The 23,911-nt window shown below is 44.2% G+C and overlaps 1 protein-coding gene across 1 annotated transcript in view; it reads right to left on the minus strand.

Annotated features, from left to right (window-relative positions):
- The window catches only part of ADAMTS4 (ADAM metallopeptidase with thrombospondin type 1 motif 4), a 37,637-nt gene extending 14,230 nt beyond the window's left edge, over window positions 1-23,407 (minus strand). The window contains exons 1-6 of the mRNA XM_060758303.2: window positions 22,058-23,407; window positions 11,318-11,641; window positions 8,486-8,618; window positions 6,566-6,733; window positions 2,091-2,377; window positions 675-861 (exon numbers count right to left, since the gene is read on the minus strand). Of these exons, the coding sequence (XP_060614286.2) occupies window positions 675-861; window positions 2,091-2,377; window positions 6,566-6,733; window positions 8,486-8,618; window positions 11,318-11,641; window positions 22,058-22,663 (1,705 nt within the window). The 5' untranslated portion in view covers window positions 22,664-23,407. The remainder of the gene's footprint in view (window positions 1-674; window positions 862-2,090; window positions 2,378-6,565; window positions 6,734-8,485; window positions 8,619-11,317; window positions 11,642-22,057) is intronic.
- Between the last annotated feature and the right edge of the window lie 504 nt (window positions 23,408-23,911).

A 23,911-nucleotide genomic window follows, 5' to 3' on the forward strand; every position in this document is an offset into this window, starting at 1 on the left:
CCTACACAGAACCCCCATGACCAACAGAAAATACTTAAGGCCATCCAGTCCAACTTCCTTCACCAGGGCAAGAAAACATAATCAAAGCCCTCCTGACAAAGAGCCATCCAGTCATAGATATAGATAGATAGATAGATAGATAGATAGATAGATAGATAGATAGATATGATTCACACAGAGAGAGATATAGTATCATAGATTTGACAGGGATCCCTAAAGGACAATTATATGTTGCATGTTCCAAAATATGCAAACCAGACACTCTCCACATCAACACTGACAAAGAAACAGCAAGAAGTACTGTTTACCCACAAGCAGAAAGAAATTACATATATTCGAAACTAACACTTTCACATTACTTTATTTTCCAGCTTACCAGACTGAGCCACAGCAACACGTGGCAGGGCGGCAGCTAGTATTACATATAATTATTATATTGTATCATTATTAGTATTTATATTGTATTACATTATAATATTATAATATTATAATATTATTGAGTCGCCTTTGGCTGAGAAAGGCGGTATACAAATGCAGTAAATAATAATAATAATAATAATAATAATAATAATAATATATTACATTGTATTATATATATTGTATTTCATTATAATATTATAAACATACCATCATTGTGTTTAACTACAGCTATAAAGTAGTAAGGATTCTCTTACCATTCCCATCAGGGCAATCCTGGACATTGCAGGAGCGATACTGTGTGCGTTTCCCCTCGCAGTATTTGCCCCCGTTGCGTGGGACAGGTTTGTTGCAATCGCGGGTGGAATATTGCACTCCACCTCCGCAGGTGCGCGAGCAGTCGCCCCACGGACCCCAGCGGCCCCATCCTCCATGGGTAGGGATCTGCAGGACAGTGGGAGAATCGTAGTTAGCGTGGTGTCCCTACTTTTCCCCGAGGCGGCTTGGGAATGTCTATGATGGAATGGGAGAGCCTCCTAGCTTCTCAGTGGACTGCTACCAAGGGCGGCTCAATCCATTACACAAAGTAAGCATTTGCAGTATAGTTGATTTTGCCCAGGAGCGATACTGTCCCCTGCCACGCGTTGCTGTGGCCCACATGGGGGTTCTGTGTGAGAGGTTTGGTTCAATTCTATCGTTGGTGGGGTTCAGAATGCTCTTTGACTGTCGGTGAACTATAAATCCCAGGAACTACAACTCCCAAATGTCTATTTCCCCTAAACTCCACCAGTGTTCACAGTTGGACATTATGGGTATTTCTACCAAGTGTGGTCCAGATCTATCATTGTTTGAGTCCACAGTAATCTCTGGATGTAGGTGAACTACAACTCCCAAACTCAAGGTCAATGCCCACCACACGCTTCCAGTATTTTCTGTTGGTCAAGGGAGTTCTGTGTGCCAAGTTTAGTTCAATTCCATTATTGGTGGAGTTCAGAATGCTCTTTGATTGTAGGTGAACGATAAACCCCAGCAACTACAACACCCAGTTGACACAGAGCCCTTGATGGAGTACTTCCTCATTCTTACCACACACTGGTGGTAGGTTTTATGCCGTCATAAATTAGTTAAATTAGCCTCTCCGCATAAAGCGGTACCTACATTTCATACTTGACAGATGCAACTGTCTTTCGGGCTGCATAGGTCAACAGCAAGCTAGACTATTAATGGTCGGGAGCTCACTCTGACCCAGGCTGGCTTCGAACTCATGACTTCTTGGTCAGTAGTCATTAAATACAGCTGGCCAACTAACTGGCTGCACCACAGCCAAGTGTCAGACGCCTGCTAGAGAGGGCGTTTGACAGATGCAGGGGCGGCTCAACCCATTACGCAAAGTAAGCCTTTGCAGTAGAGTTGATTTTGGCCTGGGACGCTCTTGAGGCACTCTTGGGGGAAAATAGACCTTGACATATGCGAGATGTAGTTACTGGGATGTATACAATCAAAGAGCATTCTGAACTCCACCAATGATGGAATTGAACCAAATGTGGCACACAGAACTCCCATGACGAACAGAAAATATATATCAGTGATTGGTGGGGGGGGGGGGGGGTGCGCCAAAATACTGTTTGCTTACACTTGAAAATTACCTAGGGCTGCCTCTGACTGCTACTTACATTATATGCCTTCAGCTCGACTTTGCTGATGCACTGGCCACTCATACAGCTCTTGCCTTCCCCACAAGGCGTCCCGTCGGCCCACGGGAAGTATTTCGTCTGGCACATGAATTGTCCATTGATGCGGCCGGTGCACCACAGCGAGGAGCAGGGCAGCTGCATGTTGGGACAATGGCGCGAATCGGGCCCAAAGCTCAGCTGGCATTGCTGGTCAACGTCGTAACTGCTGCCAGGGAAGACAGCGGGCAGGCTCAGGGGTTCGTGTGGCTTGTCTAAAAGGCAGGAACCTACAGGAAAGAAGGAAAGAAGGAAAGAACGATCTTGACAGATTAGAGAGATGGGCCAAAACTAACAAAATGAAGTTCAACAGTGACAAATGCAAGATACTCCACTTTGGCAGGAAAAACGAAATGCAAAGATACAGAATGGGGGACAATGATGCCTGGCTGAAGAGCAGAACGTGTGAAAAAGATCTTGGAGTCCTTGTGGACAACAAGTTAAACATGAGCCAACAATGTGATGTGGCGGCAAAAAAAGCCAATGGGATTTTGGCCTGCATCAATAGGAGCCTAGTGTCTAGATCTAGGGAAGTCATGCTCCCCATGCTCTATTCTGCTTTGGTTAGACCACATCTGGAATATTGTGTCCAATTCTGGGCACCACAATTCAAGATAGATATTGACAAGCTGGAATGTGTCCAGAGGAGAGCGACTAAAATGATAAAAGGTCTGGAGAACAAGCCCTATGAGGAGCGGTTTAAGGAGCTGGGCATGTTTAGCCTGAAGAAGAGAAGGCTGAGAGGGGATATGATAGCCATGTATAAATATGTGAGAGGAAGCCACAGGGAGGAGGGAGCAAGCTTGTTTTCTGCTTCCTTGGAGACTAGGACGCGGAACAATGGCTTCAAACTACAAGAGAGGAGATTCCATCTGAACATGAGGAAGAACTTCCTGACTGTGAGAGCCGTTCAGCAGTGGAACTCTCTGCCCCGGAGTGTGGTGGAGGCTCCTTCTTTGGAAGCTTTTAAACAGAGGCTGGATGGCCATCTGTCAGGGGTGCTTTGAATGCAATATTCCTGCTTCTTGGCAGGGGGTTGGACTGGATGGCCCATGAGGTCTCTTCCAACTCTTTGATTCTATGATTCTATGATTCTATGAAAGAATTTGTTCTTCCGAAAGGATAATAATAATAATAATAATAATAATACCTTTATTTGTACCCTGCTACCATCTCCCGAAGGACTTGGTGCAGCTTACACGAGGCCGAGCCCAAAATACAACAGTAAACAACAACAATAATACAGCAAAATAAAACAATAACATTAAGGATCACAGTTTTAGATCCCCAATTGTTCTGTCGCCGCTGGACCTGAAATGAAGTGCCTTTAAGAGAGGATGTATGGCTTGAATCCAGTGGGAAGCCAGGGGGGCCGAAAAGGAGCCTTTAGAGAAATTTCCCTCATTAAACAGTCTTTGGGAGGCTTGAGTTTAAATATAACAGTCTTTTATTTATGAACAAACAGGAATTGTAAAGCTTTCTTGGTAAAAAACCAGTTCTCTCAGACTTGTCCACATGAAGTCGCACTAGACTTTAGGGGGGTCAACTCCAAGGAGAGATGACCCTTAGTTCCCACCAAAGAGGGAAGGCTACCTTGGCAAGCCTTCAGAGAAGCCTGATTCCAGCAATTTTATTTAATATTAATAATTGAAATGAGACTCTTGCCAAAGCGAAGAAGGGGCATCGAGGTTTAATGAGCGATTCAGCTGAGATCGGATGCACTGTGGGAATAATTCCACCACAGGCATACCAATACAGAATTTACAGGCATTTTAATAGGCAAAATACAGGAAAACATTTCAAAACTCCCTCCCTCTTCGGCTCCTTAGCAAATCAGGGAGAGGGAGGCAGGACGGAAGAGGGGCATTGTGTCCAGAGAGGGTGATGACATTCCACTGTCCTGTGACGGGGATCAGCCAGCCAAGTAAAGTAGTTTTTTTTTTGTTCTTGTGATGGATCAGTGATTAGGGATAATCATTTGATTCAGGTTTTCCCCTTCCAAGATCAGATAAGGTAAAAGGTGAGGCTGAGAAGGATGTTTGTTGTGAAGGAAAACTTGGCAGAGGAAATCACAGTCTGATGACCCCCTCCTAAAGTCAAATAATAACTCCAGGTCCCATTGTTCAGGTGTGAGTTCCAAGTAAATAAGGTGTTTTTGTGATGCCTGATTGCCTTTTCAGCCCAGCGGGCCGCTCCCTGATCAGCCTCCCAAAGGGCAAAAGAGTTCATGGCTGGGTCAGACTTGTGAAGGAAATACATAGAAGGAAAGTATATAGATCAATCGCCCCTTCTCCATCCCACCCACCAGAGAAATTTAATAAAGAAATTATTTTCAAGCAATGTGAGTCCATGAGCGGGAAAGATGTCCTTGTGAGTCCAAAACGTTAGGCAGAGCTGCCATGCTGGGATCGAAGCTGGTCCCTGGGAAACTACAACTCTCATGGAGGGCAGAAGTCCCAAGATCCAGCCGTTTCCCAAAAGCCTCGTGAGGTCCTTGTTGTTGTCAGTGCTTTGGCAATGTGACCAAGACTTGACCCTTGTTGTGTAGTCTGGTGCACTTGTCCTTTGCAGAACTATAAGTCACTATCCCTTATTTTTTGGGGGGGGGGGTGCTCAACATCACACAGGGAGCAGGCACTATCTTCAATAACTTTGTTCAAAGGAAAATTCCCCTTTCTAGCTCTTCCCAGGCTACTGTGAACCTAAACCTGACTGAATTGAATCCACTACCAGCTGAACTGCGTCTCAGAACCGAGCAGACGTACCAGCAGGCCTGTAGTCACTTAGCTGGAGATCTTGACGATTACAGCTGTTATTCCCTCCGGAATTCCTCAAGGCTGTAAGGCTGTTTCCCCAGAACCTTTGGGAATCTTTAGAGGCTCTTAAGACTGTTCTGCCCTGGTAAGTCTTAAGGGATGAAGCCTTTGTACAGGAGGACGTCTGTATACATCCTCTGCAAAGACTTCCTTTGCTGAGACTAACTGAAAAATGGCCCCTTCCCTCCAAAAAACCAGAGAGGGGCAGGACCAGGGATCCTAACTATTATTGACAGGTGGCTTGCCCTATGAATGCAGCCAAAGGAGCCACCTATCTGCAAAGTCCCTGCAACTTAGGACTATGAATAAACACTCAATGCAAAGCACAAAATTGGAGCCCCTGGAACAGCCGTTCCAGAACACCAATTCTGACTGGGACCGCCTTCCTTCCTTCCTTACTGTATATACTCGAGTATAAGCCTAGTTTTACAACCCATTTTTTAGGTTGAATAATAATAATAATTCAGAGTAAAATAATAAATGTAATAAAACTAGAGTAAAATAATGTAATAATAAAAATAAAGGAATAAATGTAATAATAATAATAATAAAACTAGAGTAAAATAATTAATGTAATAATAATATCAGAGTAAAATAATTAATGTAATAAAAATAGAGTAAAATAATGTAATAATAAAAATAAAGGAATAAATGTAATAATAATAATTCAGAGTAAAATAATAAATGTAATAAAAATAGAGTAAAATAATGTAATAATAAAAATAAAGGAATAAATGTAATAATAATAATAACAGAGTAAAATAATAAATGTAATAATAATAATAACAGAGTAAAATAATAAATGTAATAAAACTAGAGTAAAATAATGTAATAATAAAAATAAAGGAATAAATCTTTATAAATAAAAATGTAATGTTCGTTTGTGGGATTAACAGAACTCAAAAACCACTGGACGAATTGACACCAAATTTGGACACAAGACACCTCTCAGGCCAACGAGTGACCATCACTCATAAAAACACTGAAAAACACAGTAGAAGAGACTTAAAAAGCCAAAAAACAAAAATACATTACAATGCATGTGCATAACTACACAAATACACATATACACAAATATATACACATATATGCAAACACAAAACACATATACACGGACTGGGCCATAGCGACGCATGGCAGGGGACAGCTAGTGTAATAATAATAATAGAGTAAAATAATAAATGTAATAATATTAATAACAGAGTAAAATAATAAATGTAATAAAAATGGAGTAAAATAATGTAATAATAAAAATGAAGGAATAAATGTAATAATAATAATAAAACTAGAGTAAAATAATAAATGTTATATTAATAAATAGAGCAAAATAATAAATGCAATAATAATAAATAGAGTAAAATAATAAATGTAATAAAAATAATAGCAGAGAAAAATAATAAATAACTTTGATTTGAGCATAAGTCAAGGGGGGCTTTTTCAGCCTAAAAAATGGGCTGAAAAACTAGGCCTATACTCAAGTATATAGGGTAAGTATCCTCTTACCCTATATACCTCTTACCCTATATACGGCCAGGGAGAGCGGAGCGTGGCTGATGTGGCCAAGAGATCCAGCCAAACAAAACAGAATGTGCCAAATCTTACCATGGCCATTGTCTAGGAAGTCCGTGATGAAACGCCCGCTGCAGGGAGACCACATCTCATTGGGGTCAACAGGGGTCATGACCGAAGCCATCATATGTCGAGACTTGCTCTGGTGGTTCAGCTCTCTGCAGTGCTTATCATCATCATGGAGCATGTTAAAGACATGTCCTAGAAAGGGAAGGGAGGGAAGAAGGGAGAGTTGGTCAGCACTAGGCTTCTTCAAAGCTTCTTTAGATATGTTCATCGGATTTAATGGTTTTAACTATTTATTTTCAATAGTGTTGACGCTCCATCCTATTTTAGTGCTTGCATGTTTTTTAGGTTTTAAATTGTATATTGCAACAACAGCAACAATAACAACAGCAACAACAACAATCTATATCTATACACATAACGGCACTCAATGTAGTCATGCCGGCCACATGACCTTGGAGGTGTCTACAAGAAAAGGAATCAAATCTCCTGGCACAGCCGTGCCAGCACACCAATAATAGAGTAAAACAGTGGTTCTCAACCTGGGGGTTGCGACCCCTGTGGGGGTTGCAAGGTGGTGTCAAAGGGGTCGCCAAAGACCATCAGAGAAAACAGTATTTTCTGTTGGTCATGGGGGTTCTGTGTGGGAAGTCTGGCCCGATTCTATCCTATAGATTGCTCTTTGATTGTTAGTGAACTATAAATCCCAGCAACTACAACTCCCAATGTCAAGGTCTATTTTCCCCAAACTCCACCAGTGTTCGCATTTGGGCATGTTGAGTATTCGTGTCAGTTTTGGCCCATATCCATCATTGTTTGAGTCCACAGTGCTCTCTGGATGTAGGTGAATTACAACTCCAAAATTCAAGGTCCATTCCCACCAAACCCTTCCAGTATTTTCTGTTGGTCATGGGAATTCTGTGTGTCAAGTTTGGTTCAATTCCATCATTGGTGGAGTTGAGAAGGCTGTTTGATTGTAGGTGAACTATAAATCCCAGCAACTACAACTCCCAAATGACAAAAACAATCCCCCTCAACCCCATTTTGGTGTATTGGGCACTTGTGCCAAATTTGGTTCAGTGAATGAAAATACATCCTGCATATCTGATATTTACATTACGATTCATAACAATAGGAAAAATTACAGTTATGAATTAGCAATTAAAATAATTTTATGGTTGGGGGTCACCACAACATGAGGAACTGTATTAAGGGGTCGCAGCATTCGGAAGGTTGAGAACCACTGGAGTAAAATAATAAATGTAATAACAATAATTCTAAAGTGAAATAATAAATGTAATAATAATAATAATTTGTTGTTGTTCATTCATTCAGTTGTCTCCGACTCTTTGTGACCTCATGGACCAGCCCACGCCAGAGCTCCCTGTCAGCCGTCACCACCCCCAGCTCCTTCAAGGTCAGTCCAGTCACTTCAAGGATGCCATAATAAGTAGAGTAAAATAAATGTAATAAAATAATAATAGAGTAAAATAATGCAAATGTAATAATACCAATAATAGAGGAAAATAATAAATGTAATACAAATAATAGTAATAACAGAGTAAAATAATAAATAACTTTGACTCGAGTGTGAGGGCAGCTTTTTCAGCCTAAAAAAGGGGTTGAAATACTAGGCTTATACTCGAGTATATACAGTTTTAGCAATCAAAACCAGGACAGATATTTAATTTGCAGTTAATTTCCTGAACTGGTATGCCAGCAACCCAATCGTGACTGCTTAGAATGGAGTAAAAAAGGTTTTACGACAGCTCCTCTCCTTCCTTAAATTACTTCCAGGAACAACACTAAATTAATGTATTTTTACTTTGGCATAGGTCCCTATTGGACAGAGTAGGACTTCCTGTTGGCATGCACAGAAGTGTGCTGTCCATCATAGATTCTTCCTAGATCGGGCTGTCTAAATGAAAGAGTGCCATGTACATTTACCCAGTTCGTGCGCGGCGGTGAATGCCGACTGGAGCCCGTCGTCCTCAACAATGGAGCAGCTCCGTGTTGGGTCGCATACGGTGCCAACGTCCGCCATGCCTAGAGTGCCACAGCTGGAGCGCCCACAGAGATCCTGCCAATGAAAGAGACATGTGTTCCCACTATTCGAGATGGGATCATCCCTTGTCTGCCGAGGCAAGCGAGGAGTCCTTGCAGAATGGCATTGCCTTAACGCTGCACCCCAGAAGCACATACCCTGAGGACTTCTTCACGCATCTAGAGCTAACTCGTTTCCTCTTGTCATTCAATACTAATCAAGCTGGTCAATTGCAAAATTCACACTTGATCTGGCCTGAATATCCTGAATAGATTACTGCAATGTGTTCTACGTGGGGCTGCCTTTGAAGACTGTTTGGAAACTTCAACTAGTCCAACGGGTGGCAGCTAGACTACTCACCGGAGTGTCATGCAGGGAGCATACCACTAGGGCTGGATAACCACGGAAAAAAAATGTTTCTAAACTCACTTCCAGGGGGCGCTAGCATTTCCAAATTCTAAATACTTCCGAAATTTTGAGATTTCAAAATTTCGTTATTTACGAAATTTCATTAATTTCGAATCGATTCGTTAATGGCGGACGCGATTGCGCAATATGCTAAAAAAAAAACTTCCAAATGGGACAGGGGGAACTTCTGAAGCTTCCCTCTCCCTCTGTTGTTGACTGTTGGTGTGATAAAACAAACAACAACTATAAAACTTGCACCAGACATGTGAAAATAATTATGAAAAAATTACGAAATAATTTCGAAATAATAACGAAACAATAACGAAATAAATTGAAAAAATTGTTTCGAATCTAATTTACTCCTCACACTATTTCTGCATGGCTCAATATCGGATCGTAAGCTAATTCAAATACGAATTAATAACGAATTACGAAATTAACAAACGAAAACGCCCAGCCCTACATACCACCCCTCTGCTATGTCAGCTCCACTGGCTGCCAATCCAGTTCCGAGCACAATTTAAAGTGCTGGTCTTGACCTATAGAACCCTATGCGGCTCCGGAGGAGCGTACCTGTCCGAACGTATCTCCTTCCACGTCCCGCCTAGGAATTTAAGATCTTCTGGAGAGGCCCTGCTCTCGACCCCGCCCTTGTCACAAACGAGACTGGCGGGGACGAGGGACAGGGCCTTCTCGGTGGGGGGCCCCGCCTGTGGAATTCACTCCCCGGGGAAATTAGATCATCGTCATCCCTTCTCTCTTTCAGAAGAAAATTTAAAAACATGGATATGGGACCAGGCCTCTGGGTAATCTGGCAGACTGACAAGGACAACGACGACTAGAGCTATGGAAACGGATTATGATAAACTGAATGGAATCACTAATTACAGAACTCGGCGAAACGATGGCCACCAGGCTGGCTTCTTTTCTAGTAGATTTTATTGTATTAACTCAATATTTTAATTATTTATAATTATTGTTTGTTGTGTATTTTATTGTGTTTAATTGTAGGCATCGAATGTGCCGGCTGGAAGCTGCCCTGAGTCCCCCCACAGAGTACTGTATGATATTATGATGCATTTTCCCCCTGTATAGTTGTATTGAGGTATTGATTATAAGATGCTAATACATCATATAGAGTTTAAGAGTTATAATGGTTATGAAATGTAATGCTTATTAAAGTTATAAGAAACAATGATGTGTATCAAGAAATAAAGAGAAGTAATTGTATGTATTAGAGATGTTAATGAATTGCAAAGAAGTTGAGAGAGCAAATGAATGTTGTACTTAAAAGTTAAGACGTAAGAGTTAAGATACTATAGTTTTACAGAGTACATGTGTGTATTAAGAGTTATAGAATCACATTTAAAAAGAGGGGGAATTGTCGGGATTATTTAGTTATGTATGTGTGTTTTTCAATGTGCTTCTATGTAATTCAAGATGGATTAAGATGTATTTCAAGATGGATTCTATTCTGTTCCATTGTGTATTAGAAATACTGTGCTGAGGCTGTGATAATGCAACCTTGACAGAAATGAGATAACATGTTCTCTTGCTGGGAAGAGAAGGGAGGAACTGGTCTCAGCCAGAAGTCAGATAAGCACATGTTCAGAGACTGTTGTTTGTGCCTGGTGTTCCTGTCTGTAGCTTTCTGTGAATAGACGTGCTTAGATGTACTTAGTAAAACTTAGTTTCAATGTGCTTCTATGTAATTCAAGATGGATTAAGATATATTTCAAGATGGATTCTATTCTGTTCCATTGTGTATTAGAAATACTGTGCTGAGGCTGTGATAATGTAACCTTGACAGAAATGAGATAATGTGTTCTCTTGCTGGGAAGAGAAGGGAGGAACTGGTCTCAGCCAGAAGTCAGATAAGCAGATGTTCAGAGACTGTTGTTTTTGCCTGGTGTTCCTGTCTGTAGCTTTCTGTGAATAGACGTGTTTAGATGTACTTAGTAAAACAGTTTTCTATTACAACTGAAAGCCTGCAGAGTCCTTATGTTGCTGATCTAGCAATCCTTCCGCTAGCAAGCGTCAATACTCTGACATAAAAATACCTGAAATAAATAAATAAACTTGCCTCCAAGAGTTCTTTGTCCCACTCCGGACATTTCACAGAGATATAAACTCCACTTGCCTAGTTTCCAACAGACCCCCCAACCCCTGAGGATGTCTGCCATAGATGTGGGTGAAACATCAGGAGAGAATGCTTCCGCTACATGGCCAGATTTGTACTAAGTTGCAGAATTCAGCATCTCTTGCTACAGAAAGTGTTCGCATATATGTCTATGTTCTATGCAAGGTGTGCATAACTAATGCCTTACCCGCCTGGTGAAGAGAATGGCTGTGTCGAAATGCTCAGGGTCCTTGTCGCTGGCTTTGTTGAGGCCTTTCTGCCAAGCGCAGAAGTTCCTGAGCGTCTCGGCAGCGTTGGACGACACCTGCAACCCGTCCCCGGCTTCTCCGATCACGACCATCTTGGTCACCACCAAATTGACAGGGTTCTTGAGGCTGGGATGGCGGAAGAACTTGGCCGCTGCTGCCATGATGGTGAGCAAGTAAGGCTTGAGGCCAGCCCCGTGGAAACGCACCATCTCCTCGTCCGCCACCACCAAGGTCTCCACAAAGTGTGGGATGGACGCAAACCGCTATATGGGACAGAAGGGGGAAAGAAGAGAGGTGGACTTAGGCAATCACAGAAGAACCACATTCCAAGACGTCTAAAGGTTCCAAATGGAGTGGTTTATGTTGGGAGGGGAATGGTTCGATTTCTATGTTTTCCAGAAGCTTGTTGCACCCACACACACAATCTCATCTTGCCCAAAGCAGATGGCGGAAACAGAAGAATGGCCTGCCTTAAGGGAGCGTGCTTGCTCCATCATTGTTTAACTTTTACACAAATGAGCAGCCACTGCCAGAAGGAACAGAGAGTTTCATCTATGCTGATGATCGTGCCATCACTGCCCAAGCCGGGAGCTTCGAAACGGTTGAACAGAAGTTCTCTGAAGTTTTAGGTGCTCTTACTATTACAGGGGAAAACAGCTGATTCCTAATCCATCTAAAATGCAGACATGTGCTTTCCATCTTAAGAACAGGCAAGCATGTCGAGCTCTGAGGATGACCTTGGAAGGAACCCCAATGGAGCATTGCAGCGCACCCAAATACCTGGAAGTCACTCTGGACCGTGCTCTGACCTACAAGAAGCACTGCCTGAACATCAAGCAAAAAGTGGGCGCTAGAAATAATAGCAAAAAAAAGCTAACTGGCACATCCTGGGGATCACAACCAGACACAGCAAAGACATCTTGTGCTTTGCTACTCTGCTGTTGAGGATGCATGCCCAGTGTAGAATACATCTCACCACGTTAATGTAATATAGATATATCTATATAAATAAAAATGTAATGTTTGTTTGTGGGATTAACATAACTCAAAAGAGAGAATGCCTCTAGACCATGGCCATATAGCCCGAAAAAACCTACAACAACCCAACTCAAAAATCACTGGACAAATTGACACCAAATTTGGACACAATACACCTATCAGGCCAACGAGTGACCATCACTCGAAAAACACAGCAGAAGAGACTTAAAAAGCCAAAAAACAAAAAATGCTTTATAACGCATGCGCAAAATGAAACATATACGCAAACACACATATATACACATATATTAGCATATATATATAGACACACAAACTGTATATACACACACAAAACACATATTCACACTGGGCCACAGCAACGTATGGCAGGGGACAGCTAGTATGTGTGTATATGCTAATATATATGTGTATTGTATGTAATATATATTATACATAATATATTAATATATGCTAATATATGTGTATATATAAATACACATATATTTTGTTTTTATTGCTTTTTTGATGTCTTATACTTATATTTAATGTTTTTTATCTATATTATGTTTTATGTATACTGATTTGTTGGAAACCGCCTTGAGTCGCCAATTGGCTGAGAAAGGCGGTATACAAATACAGTAAATAATATAATATAATATAATATTATATAATATAATATATGTATATGTGTGTATTGTATTTGGCTCTTAAGGAGACTTGCTGCATTATCACAGGATGTCTATACCCTACACCACCGGAGACATTGTACTGTTTAGCTGGTATTGCACCACTTGACATCCATTGGGAAGTAGCAGCCAATAATGAAAGGACCAAGGCAGTGACATCTCCGGCCCATTCTCTGTTTGGATATCAGCCAGCAAGCCAAGGCCTTAAATCAAGAAATAGCTTCCTAAGATCGACAGAGATACTCGCAGAAACATCTCAGCAAGCAAGAATCCAACAGTGGCAGGGTAAAACCCAGCACCTCAATCAGTGGCTGAGGCCGGATGAGAGACACCCTCCTAGGCACCCAGAAGGCAACTGGGAAGGCACTGAACAGACTGCACTCTGGCACCACGAGATGCAGAGCCAACCTTAAGAAATGAGGCTACAAAGTGGAGTCCACGACATGCGAGTGGGGAGAAGAGCAGACCACTGACCACCTGCTGCAATGCAACCTGAGCCTGCTACATGCACAATGGAGGATGTGCTGTCACACGCTGGGCCTGTAGTAATTGTCTATTAACAGGACGTGGTCTCTATATGCCCAGTGGGACGCCCGGGGTGCCTCGGCTGAGAGGCCCTATGGATTTCCCTATACAAAGTCTTTAGAAGCTTAGAAAGTTTAACAAGGTTCTTTATTAATGCTTAAATCTTCAACAAATCAATCAAATTCTTCTTAGATCTTCAACAAATCAATCAAATACCTTTTAACTTGCCCACAATGGACAGGCAACTTACTTCATGAACTGTTTCTTTCTTCTATTAAGGAAATCCTTTGACCCCCTCCCTGGGCAATCTGGTCTTAGGCTGGCATGGGGCCCTACTCCCAGTTCCAATTTGCTTTATGGGTAACCCGAGTAGACCTTACCGGCCAAGAGTTTCTAGATTTTCCAGCTGGTGTCCTTTACCTTCTAGCAAAGCTGGCTGTATTTCTTAGTAAAGCTGTGGAACTGCTTTCCCCAGAAGCTGTGGGGCTGTAGATTCCCCAGCAAAAACTTTTAGAACTGTTTCCCTAACAAAATGAAGTTCAACAGTGACAAATGCAAGATACTCCACTTTGGCAGGAAAAATGAAAAGCAAAGATACAGAATGGGGTGTGTGTGTGTGTGTGTGTGTGCCTGGCTTGAGAGCAGTACGTGTGAAAAAGATCTTGGAGTCCTCGTGGACAACAAGTTAAACATGAGGCAACAATGTGATGTGGCGGCAAAAAAAGCCAATGGGATTCTGGCCTGCATCAAGAGGAGCATAGTGTCTAGATCTAGGGAAGTAATGCTACCCCTCTATTCTGCTTTGGTTAGACCACACCTGGAATATTGTGTGCAATTCTGGGCACCACAATTCAAGAGAGATATTGACAAGCTGGAATGTGTCCAGAGGAGAGCGACTAAAATGATCAAGGGTCTGGAGAACAAGCCCTATGAGGAGCGGCTTAAGGAGCTGGGCATGTTTAGCCTGAAGAAGAGAAGGCTGAGAGGAGATATGATAGCCATGTATCAATATGTGAGAGGAAGCCACAGGGAGGAGGGAGCAAGCTTGTTTTCTGCTTCCCTGGAGACTAGGACGCAATGTTTCAAAGGGTGGATGGCCATCTGTCAGGAGGGCTTGGATGGTGTCTCCCTGCAAGGAGAGGAGATTCCATCTGAACATGAGGAAGAACTTCCTGACTGTGAGAGCCGTTCAGCAGTGGAACTCTCTGCCCCGGAGTGTGGTGGAGGCTCCTTCTTTGGAAGCTTTTAAACAGAGGCTGGATGACCATCTGTCAGGGGTGATTTGAAAGCAATATTCCTGCTTTTTGGCAGGGGGTTGGACTGGATGGCCCATGAGGTGTCTTCCAACTCTTTGATTCTATGATTCTATGATCTCAGCAAGCAAGAATCCAACAGTGGCAGGGTAAAACCCAGCACCTCAATTAGTGGCTGAGGCCAGATGAGAGACTCCCTCCTAGGAACAACTTGGAAGGCACTGAACAGACTGTACTCTGACACCACGAGATGCAGAGCCAACCTTAAGAAATGAGGCTACAACGTGGAGTCCATGACATGTGAGTGTGGAGAACAGCAAACCACTGACCACAGACCAGAGGAGAGCAACTAAAATGATAAAAGGTCTGGAGAATAAGCCCTATGAGGAGCGGCTTAAGGAGCTGGGAATGTTTAGCCTGAAGAAGAGAAGGCTGAGAGGAGACATGATAGCCATGTATAAATACGTGAGAGGAAGCCACAGGGAGTAGGGAGCAAGCTTGTTTTCTGCTTCCCTGGAGACTAGGACGCAATGGAACAATATCTTCAAACTACAAGAGAGGAGATTCCATCTGAACATGAGGAAGAACTTCCTGACTGTGAGAGCTGTTCAGCAGTGGAACTCTCTGCCCCGGAGTGTGGTGGAGGCTCCTTCTTTGGAAGCTTTTAAACAGAGGCTGGATGACCATCTGTTGGGGGTGATTTGAATGCAATATTCCTGCTTCTTGGCAGAATGGGGTTGGACTGGATGGCCCATAAGGTCTCTTCCAACTCTTTGATTCTATGATTCTATGATCTCAGCAAGCAAGAATCCAACAGTGGCAGGGTAAAACCCAGCATCCCAATCAGTGACTGAGGCCGGATGAGAGACTCCTTCCTAGGACCAACTTGGAAGGCACTGAACAGACCGCTCTCTGGCACCACGAGATGCAGAGCCAACCTTAAGAAATGAGGCTACAAAGTGGAGTCCATGACATGCGAGTGTGGAGAACAGCAAACCACTGACAACCGACTACAATGCGGTCTGAGTCCTGCCACATGCACAATGGAGGACCTTCTCACAGTGACATCAAATGCACCCGAAATGGTCAGCTTTTTGGTCAAAGGACATTTAGCATCATGCCAAGTTTTAATACATTTTACTGTGCCCTCAATTTGCTTCTGACATGATAAATAAATCAACCTTGCCCAAGATATTGTCAGTGCTCTTTTGGGTGCCTTTGGAATCTCCCAGAAGGTTGACTTGCTGTGAAATTTCTATGGCAACTTGACAAGCAGCCATACGCTGAGATTTGCTCAATTTGCAAGGCTTTGCGGAGAAGAGCTCTGCCAAAAGCAGGAGGGTCCTGGTCCCCTGCTTAGCAGAAGACCCCAGCATTCAAAAGACACCCAGGCATTGAACGCCTACTCCTTCCTTATGCAAGGAGATCCCAATATTAGGACTAGTAGATTCTTTCATCCAGCGGTCTGGCAAACATCCCGCCTGCGCTCTGGATTCATGTTCAGTGTATTTTTCTTCATGCCCTGAAGGATTTAAGCCAGGGATGGGATGGCTCTTGGGATGCATGCTTTTTCTGCTGTTCTGGAGACTAGGACACAGTGGAGCAATGGGCTCAAATTTCAGAAAAAAATCGATTCCACTTAAATAGCTTTTCCTGACGGTAACAGCAGTTCAGCAATAGAATTGACTGCCTTAAAGCACATTGGCATCTCCTTCGCTAGAGGTTTTGAAGCAGAGGTTGGAGGGCTATCTGTCGGGAGGGCTTTGATGGTGTTTTCCTGCGTGGCAGTTGGACTGGATGTCCCTTGAGGTCTCTTCCAACTCTAGGATTCTATGTTTCAAAGGGTGGATGGCCATCTGTCAGGAGGGCTTGGATGGTGTCTCCCTGCAATAGCATAATGGGGTTGGACTAGATGACCCTTGGGGATTCTGATTAAGAGGTTGGATGGTCATCTGTCAGGAGGGCTTGGATTGTGTCTTCCTGCAATAGCTGAATGGGGTTGGACTGGATGGCCCCTTGGGGTCTCTTCCAACTCTAGGATTCTGATTAAGAGGTTGGATGGCCATCTGTCAGGAGGGCTTGGATTGTGTCTCCCTGCAATAACAGAATGGGGTTGGACTGGATGGCCCTTGGGGTCTCTTCCAACTCTAGGATTTTGATTAAGAGGTTGGATGGCCATCCTTCAGGGGGGCTTGGATGGTGTCTGCCTGCAATAGCAGAATGGGGTTGGACTGGATGGCCCTTGGGGTCTCTTCCAACTCTAGGATTCTGATTAAGAGGTTGGATGGCCATCTGTCAGGAGGGCTTGGATTGTGTCTCCCTGCAATAGCAGAATGGGGTTGGACTGGATGTTCCTTGGGGTCTCTTCCAACTCTAGGATTCTATAATTAAGAGGTTGTATGGCCATCTGTCAGGAGGGCTTGGATGGTGTCTGCCTGCAATAGCAGAATGGGGTTGGACTAGATAGCCCTTGGGGTCTCTTTCAAATCTAAGATTCTGATTCAGAGGCTGGATGGCCATCTGTCGGGGGGGGGGGGGGGGAGGGCTTGGATTGTCTCCCTGCAACGGCAGAATGGGGTTGGAATAGATGGCCCTTGTGGTTTCTTCCAACACTGTGATTCTAAAAATCTGGATCTGACATTGTTTCTGGCTCCAAGAGGGAAGAAGAGAAACATCTAGTCCAGACCTCCATTCACCCCTGGAGGGTAGATGAGGACAACTGGAGGACCTTCCAAGAGAGAAGAGAAAACTAAAATTTGGAGCATCTTAATGAGCTGGGGCCCCCTGGTGGCACAGTGGGTTAAACCGCTGAGCTCCTGAACAAGCTGACTGAATGGTTAGTGGTCCAAACCCGGGGAGCGGGGGTGAGCTCCTGCTGTTAGCCTCAGCTTCTGCCAACCTAGCAGTTCGAAAACATGCAAATGTGAGTAGATCAATAGGTACCGCTTCTGCAGGAAGGTAATGGTGCTCCATGCAGTCATGCTGGCCACATGACCTTGGAGGTGTCTATGGACAACGCCTAGAAATGGAGATGTGCACCACCCCCCAGAGTGGACACGACTAGACTTAATGTCAGGGGAAAGCTTTACCTTTTTAAAGAGCTGGGAATGTTTAGCCTGCAGGAGAGACAGTCGAGAGGAGACATGATCGCCATGTATAAATATTTGAGAGGATGTCATACCAAAGAGGGAGCAGGCTTGTGTTCTGCTGCCCTGGAGACTAGCAATGGGTTCAAATTACAGGAAAGGAGATTCCACCTGAACATTAGGAAGAACTTCCTGACTGTAAGAACTGTTCAGCCTTGGAACTCTCTGCCTCAAAGTCTCGTGGAAACTCCTTCCTTGGGGGCTTTTAAGCAGAGACTGGATGGCTATCTGCCAGGGGTGCTTTGATTGCGCTCTTCCTACATGGCAAGGGGTTGGACTAGAATTCAGTGGTTCTCAACCTGGGGGTCGCGACCCCTGTGGGGGTCGCAAGGTGGTGTCTAAGGGTTTGCCAAAGACGATCAGATAAAACAGTGTTTTCTGTTGGTCATGGGGATTCTGTGTGGGAAGTTTGGCCCAATTCTATCGTTGGTGGGGTTCAGATTGCTCTTTGATTGTTGGTGAACTATAAATCCCAGCAACGACAACTCCCAAATGTCAAGGTCTATTTTCCCCAAACTCCACCAGTGTTCGCATTTGGGCATGTTGAGTATTCGTGCCAAGTTTGGCCCATATCCAACATTGTTTGAGGCCACAGTGCTCTCTAGATGTAGGTGAACTACAACTCCAAAATTCAAGGTCCATGCCCACCAAACCCTTCCAGTATTTTCTGTTGGTCATGGGAATTCTGTGTGTCAAGTTTGTTTCAATTCCATCATTGGTGGAGTTGAGAATGCTCTTTGATTGTAGGTGAACTATAAATCCCAGCAACGACAACTCCCACATGTCAAGGTCTATTTTCCCCAAACTCCACCAGTGTTCGCATTTGGGCATGTTGAGTATTCATGCCAGGTTTGGCCCATCTCCATCATTGTTTGAGTCCACAGTGCTCTCTGGATGTAGGTGAACTACAAGTCCAAAATTCAAGGTCCATGCCCACCAAACCCTTCCAGTATTTTCTGTTGGTCATGGGGATTCTGTGTGGGAAGTTTGGCCCAATTCTATCGTTGGTGGGGTTCAGATTGCTCTTTGATTGTTGGTGAACTATAAATCCCAGCAACGACAACTCCCAAATGTCAAGGTCTATTTTCCCCAAACTCCACCAGTGTTCACATTTGGGCATGTTGAGTATTCGTGCCAAGTTTGGCCCATATCCAACATTGTTTGAGGCCACAGTGCTCTCTAGATGTAGGTGAACTACAACTCCAAAATTCAAGGTCCATGCCCACCAAACCCTTCCAGTATTTTCTGTTGGTCTTGGGAATTCTGTGTGTCAAGTTTGTTTCAATTCCATCATTGGTGGAGTTGAGAATGCTCTTTGATTGTAGGTGAACTATAAATCCCAGCAACGACAACTCCCACATGTCAAGGTCTATTTTCCCCAAACTCCACCAGTGTTCGCATTTGGGCATGTTGAGTATTCATGCCAGGTTTGGCCCATCTCCATCATTGTTTGAGTCCACAGTGCTCTCTGGATGTAGGTGAACTACAAGTCCAAAATTCAAGGTCCATGCCCACCAAACCCTTCCAGTATTTTCTGTTGGTCATGGGAATTCTATGTGTCAAGTTTGGTTCAATTCCATCATTGGTGGAGTTGAGAATGCTCTTTGATTGTAGGTGAACTATAAATCCCAGCAACTACAACACCCAAATGACAAAAACAATCCCCCCCAACCCCATTTGGGTGTATTGGGCATTTGTGCCAAATTTGGTTCAATGAATGAAAATACATCCTGCATATCTGATATTTACATTACGATTCATAACAATAGCAAAATTACAGTTATGAATTATCAATTAAAATAATTTTATGGTTGGGGGTCACCACAACATGAGGAACTGTATTAAGGGGTCGCAGTATTCGGAAGGTTGAGAACCACTGTATTGACTAGATGGCCCATGCAGTCTCTTAGAATCATAGAATCAAAGAGTTGGAAGAGACCTCATGGGCCATCCAGTCCAACCCCCTGCCAAGAAGCAGGAATATTGCATTCAAATCACCCCTGACAAATGGCCATCCAGCCTCTGCTTAAAAGCTTCCAAAGAAGGAGCCTCCACCACACTCCGGGGCAGAGAGTTCCACTGCTGAACGGCTCTCACAGTCAGGAAGTTCTTCCTAATGTTCAGATGGAATCTCCTCTCTTGTAGTTTGAAGCCATTGTTCCGCGTCCTAGTCTCCAACTCTATGATTCCAAAATCGGAAGAGGTTCTTTCCATCCAAAGTTTGGAATCGAGGCCAACATGCAACCAGAACGTGTAATTAGTCATCAGTGATGGACGGGATGAGAGCTCATAAGTTGAAGGTAAATCCAAACTGGAGTACTTCTGACTGACCAGAAGTACTCCTGGTAAGTCAGAAGGTGGACCAGGGTGTGGGGTTACAACCTGTATTAGATGGGGTTGCACTCCCCCTGGTGACACATTTGCAGTCTGGGGGTGATCCTGGAATCATAGCTGACCTTGGAACCCCAAGTGTCGGTGGTTACCAGGAACGCCTTCGCACAACTAAAACTTATGCGCCACACATTGGTTACATCCCGTTTGGACTACTGCAATGCTCTCTCCATGAGACTGCCTTTGAAGACGGTTTGGAAGCTGCAACTTATTCAGCAATTGGCAGCCAGATTACTAACGGAGTGCCGATCCAGTACAGAGAGTGGACAACTCCTATGTTATGGCAGCTCCTGCTTCTGGGCCAAATACAAACTGCCGGTCATCTATATAAAAATGTAATATTCGTTTGTGGGATTAACAGAACTCAAAAACCACTGGGGGACTTGACACCAAATTTGGACACAAGACACCTAACAGTCCAATGTATGTCCTTCACTCAAAAACATTGATTTCGTCATTTGGGAGTTGTAGTTGCTGGGATTTATAGTTCACCTACAAAGAGCATTCTGAACCCCAACACACACACACACCCCGCAACGATGGCATTGAACCAAACTTGGCACACAGTTCTCCCACAACCAACAGAAAATACTGGAAGGTTTTGGTGGGCAGTGTCATTTGGTTTTGGAGTTGTAGTTCACCTACATCCAGAGATCACTGTGGACTCAAACAATGATAGATCTGGACCAAACACTACACAAATACTCAATATGCCCAAAAACGAATACAGGTGGAGTTTGGGGGGAATAGAATATTGACATTCTGGAGTTGTAGTTGCTGGGATTTATAGTTCACCTACAATCACAGAACATTCTGAACCCCACCAACGATAGAATTGGGCCAAACCTCCCACACAGAACCCCCATGTGAGCCACAGCAAAGCGTGGCAGGGGACGGCTAGTTACCTATAAATCCCTAAACGTTTCGGGCCCAGACTATTTGAAAGACCGCGTCTCTGTATACAAACCAACACAGGCGCTGCAATCTGCTGGGGAAGCCCTGCTCTTGGTCCCACCCCCGCCTCAAGTGCAGCTGGTGGGAACGAGAGATCTGGCCAAAGTGGTCCATGCTTTAGTCACCTCCAGATTGGATTACTGTAATGCACTTCATGTGGGGCTGCCCTTGAAAACAGCCCGGAAATTTTAATTGGGCGGCAGCCAGTTTACTAACTGGTGTGACTTACAGGGAGCGGTCAACCCTCCTGTTTAAGGAGCTCCATTGGCTGCCATTCATTTTCCGGTCCCAATTCAAGGTGCAGGTTCTTACCTACAAAGCCCTGAACGGTTTGGGACCCACCTACCTGCGTGACTGCATTTTTGTGTACGAACCCACATGATCTCTTCTATCATCTGGAGAGGCCCTGCTCGCGCTCCCACCCCCTTTGCAGGCGCGATTGGTGGGCACGAGGGAGAGGTCCTTCTCGGTGGTGGCCCCCCGACTCTGGAACTCACTTCCCAAGGACATCAGGCATGCCCCAACATTGATCTACTCACATTTTGCATGTTTTTGAACTGTTAGGTTGGCACAAGCTGGAGCTCACCCCACTCCCTGGATTCGAACCACCAACCTTTTGATCAACAAGTTCAGCAGCTCAGCGGTTTAACCCGCTGCACCACTGGGGGCCCAAATTCATTCATTACTGGTGAGGATTTGAGCCAAACAGATCACCCATCTCAAAATGAGGACACAGATCCTCTTACCTTTGCTCTCCTCGGGGACTCTTTTGGGTTAAGGAAGTGCCCGTCTCTTAAGGTTGGCATGTTGTCGTGCATTGGGGATCCCACTCCGCACATGGGTCCGTCGCTTTTCTCCAGGACCTTCCTTCGTACCACGTGGGCCCCGGTTTCTCCTTCCGTGTTGGAGGGCTGCACGTGGTACTCGGCACCCTGGTACTGCAGCACCCCCAGCAGAGAGGCCCCATTGTAATGAATGGCGGCGATCGATTCCGAGTCCGAATTCACCGTCCCGGTGAAGTAGGTTCCTTGCTCAAGCAGGCCGTTGACTCCTACTCTCGACTTGCCCAAATATTGCACCATCAAGCCTTCCGTGACAAAGCTGCCGTCTTTCTCTAAATCGAGCACAAAATCTTTACCAAACGCTCGGAAGTGATAGGAGAGCCGTTCCTTGGGGAGCATGCTGTTGCTGTTGCCGTCGAGGCTATTGTCAAAGATGCCACCTTTGCCCGGATTGCTAGAGGCATTCGTCCTTTCCGGAAACACGATTTCCTCTTGATAGCTGCCAAAACGAGGCCGGTCGTCCACGGCCGCAACCAGATTACAACAGGTGGCAAGCAAGAGAAGAAACATTGAGGACCAGTGGCATACAAATCAAATTCGAAGTTGGGAAAAAGAGGGATCCGACAACAGACGTGTAATGGTTTTAGAGGAGGAAGTTAATTTTAAGGAGGGGGAAATAAACACTTGGCGTTCAGTGTCGAAAGAAAGGATGCAAAGGACGAATTCAGAATTCAAAATTCGGGATTTAGAGCCACAGAAAAGTAGATTCTCCCGTCAGATTGATGCTTGAGATTGAAGCTGATGGTTTGCTTTACTGTTTCTTAGAAAGGAACAATCCAAATCCTCTTTCCAGAATTGAACGGCTGGGTTTATTTTCCTTCTCCTCTTCTTGCCAAGTCCTTTCCTTCCAAAAGTCTTCTTTTCCGCACACTCGGAAGGAAAAGCTGTCTTCCGAATCTCAGTGTAAAAGGATGAAGTTGCGCCTTTATCACTGCTCTTTCCACTTTTCGTCCAATTTCAAGACACAGAAAGCTATCTATCCGTATATTTGAAGGGCTGAGAACAAAGTGGGGGAAAGCCCAGGCAGAAATGAATGCGATTCCAGTGGTTTAATCTTTGTTTAGTAATCCGTTGGGACTTTTTCGGAATTTTACGAGCAAAGGCTGCCTATGGATCTGTGTCTCTCTCCAGCACTGCTCCTTTTAATAGCTCTTTTTTGGCTCCTCTTGATTGGCTGGACGGAGGGATGATTTTTTTTTATGCACAAAGACGCAAGCGAAGAGTTGTGTGATGGGCAACAAACGTATGGGTTTCCCCCTTCTCTTGTTCTCAGTCTTGTAAGGAAGGAGGAGGGGCTAACATGGGAAATGATGATTTAACCCTGGGCTCGGGATTGAACAAATGGAGGTTGCGGGCCGGGTTGCCAAATTCTGACACAGCACTTTGGGGGAAAGGGAAAAAAAGTTCCCTTTTGTAAATCTCCTCCAGCTCTGACTGTTTAAGAACGACACAGCACCCTTTGCAACATAGACACACAGAGATTGAGGTCATTTCCGAGCATCCGCTTTCTCAACTGATTGGGTTAACAGCATGCAAGCTCAAAATTCAAATCAAGCAATGCTAATGTAGAGAGACATGGGAGTCCTTTCTAAATCATAGAATCAAAGAGTTGGAAGAGACCTCATGGGCCATCCAGTCCAACCCCATTCTGCCAAGAAGCAGGAATGTTGCATTCAAATCACCCCTGACAGATGGCCATCCAGCCCCTGTTTAAAAGCTTCCAAAGAAGGAGCCTCCACCACACTCCGGGGCAGAGAG

This window comes from Anolis sagrei, chromosome 12, assembly GCF_037176765.1.
Source record: "Anolis sagrei isolate rAnoSag1 chromosome 12, rAnoSag1.mat, whole genome shotgun sequence".
Lineage (NCBI taxonomy): Eukaryota > Metazoa > Chordata > Lepidosauria > Squamata > Dactyloidae > Anolis > Anolis sagrei.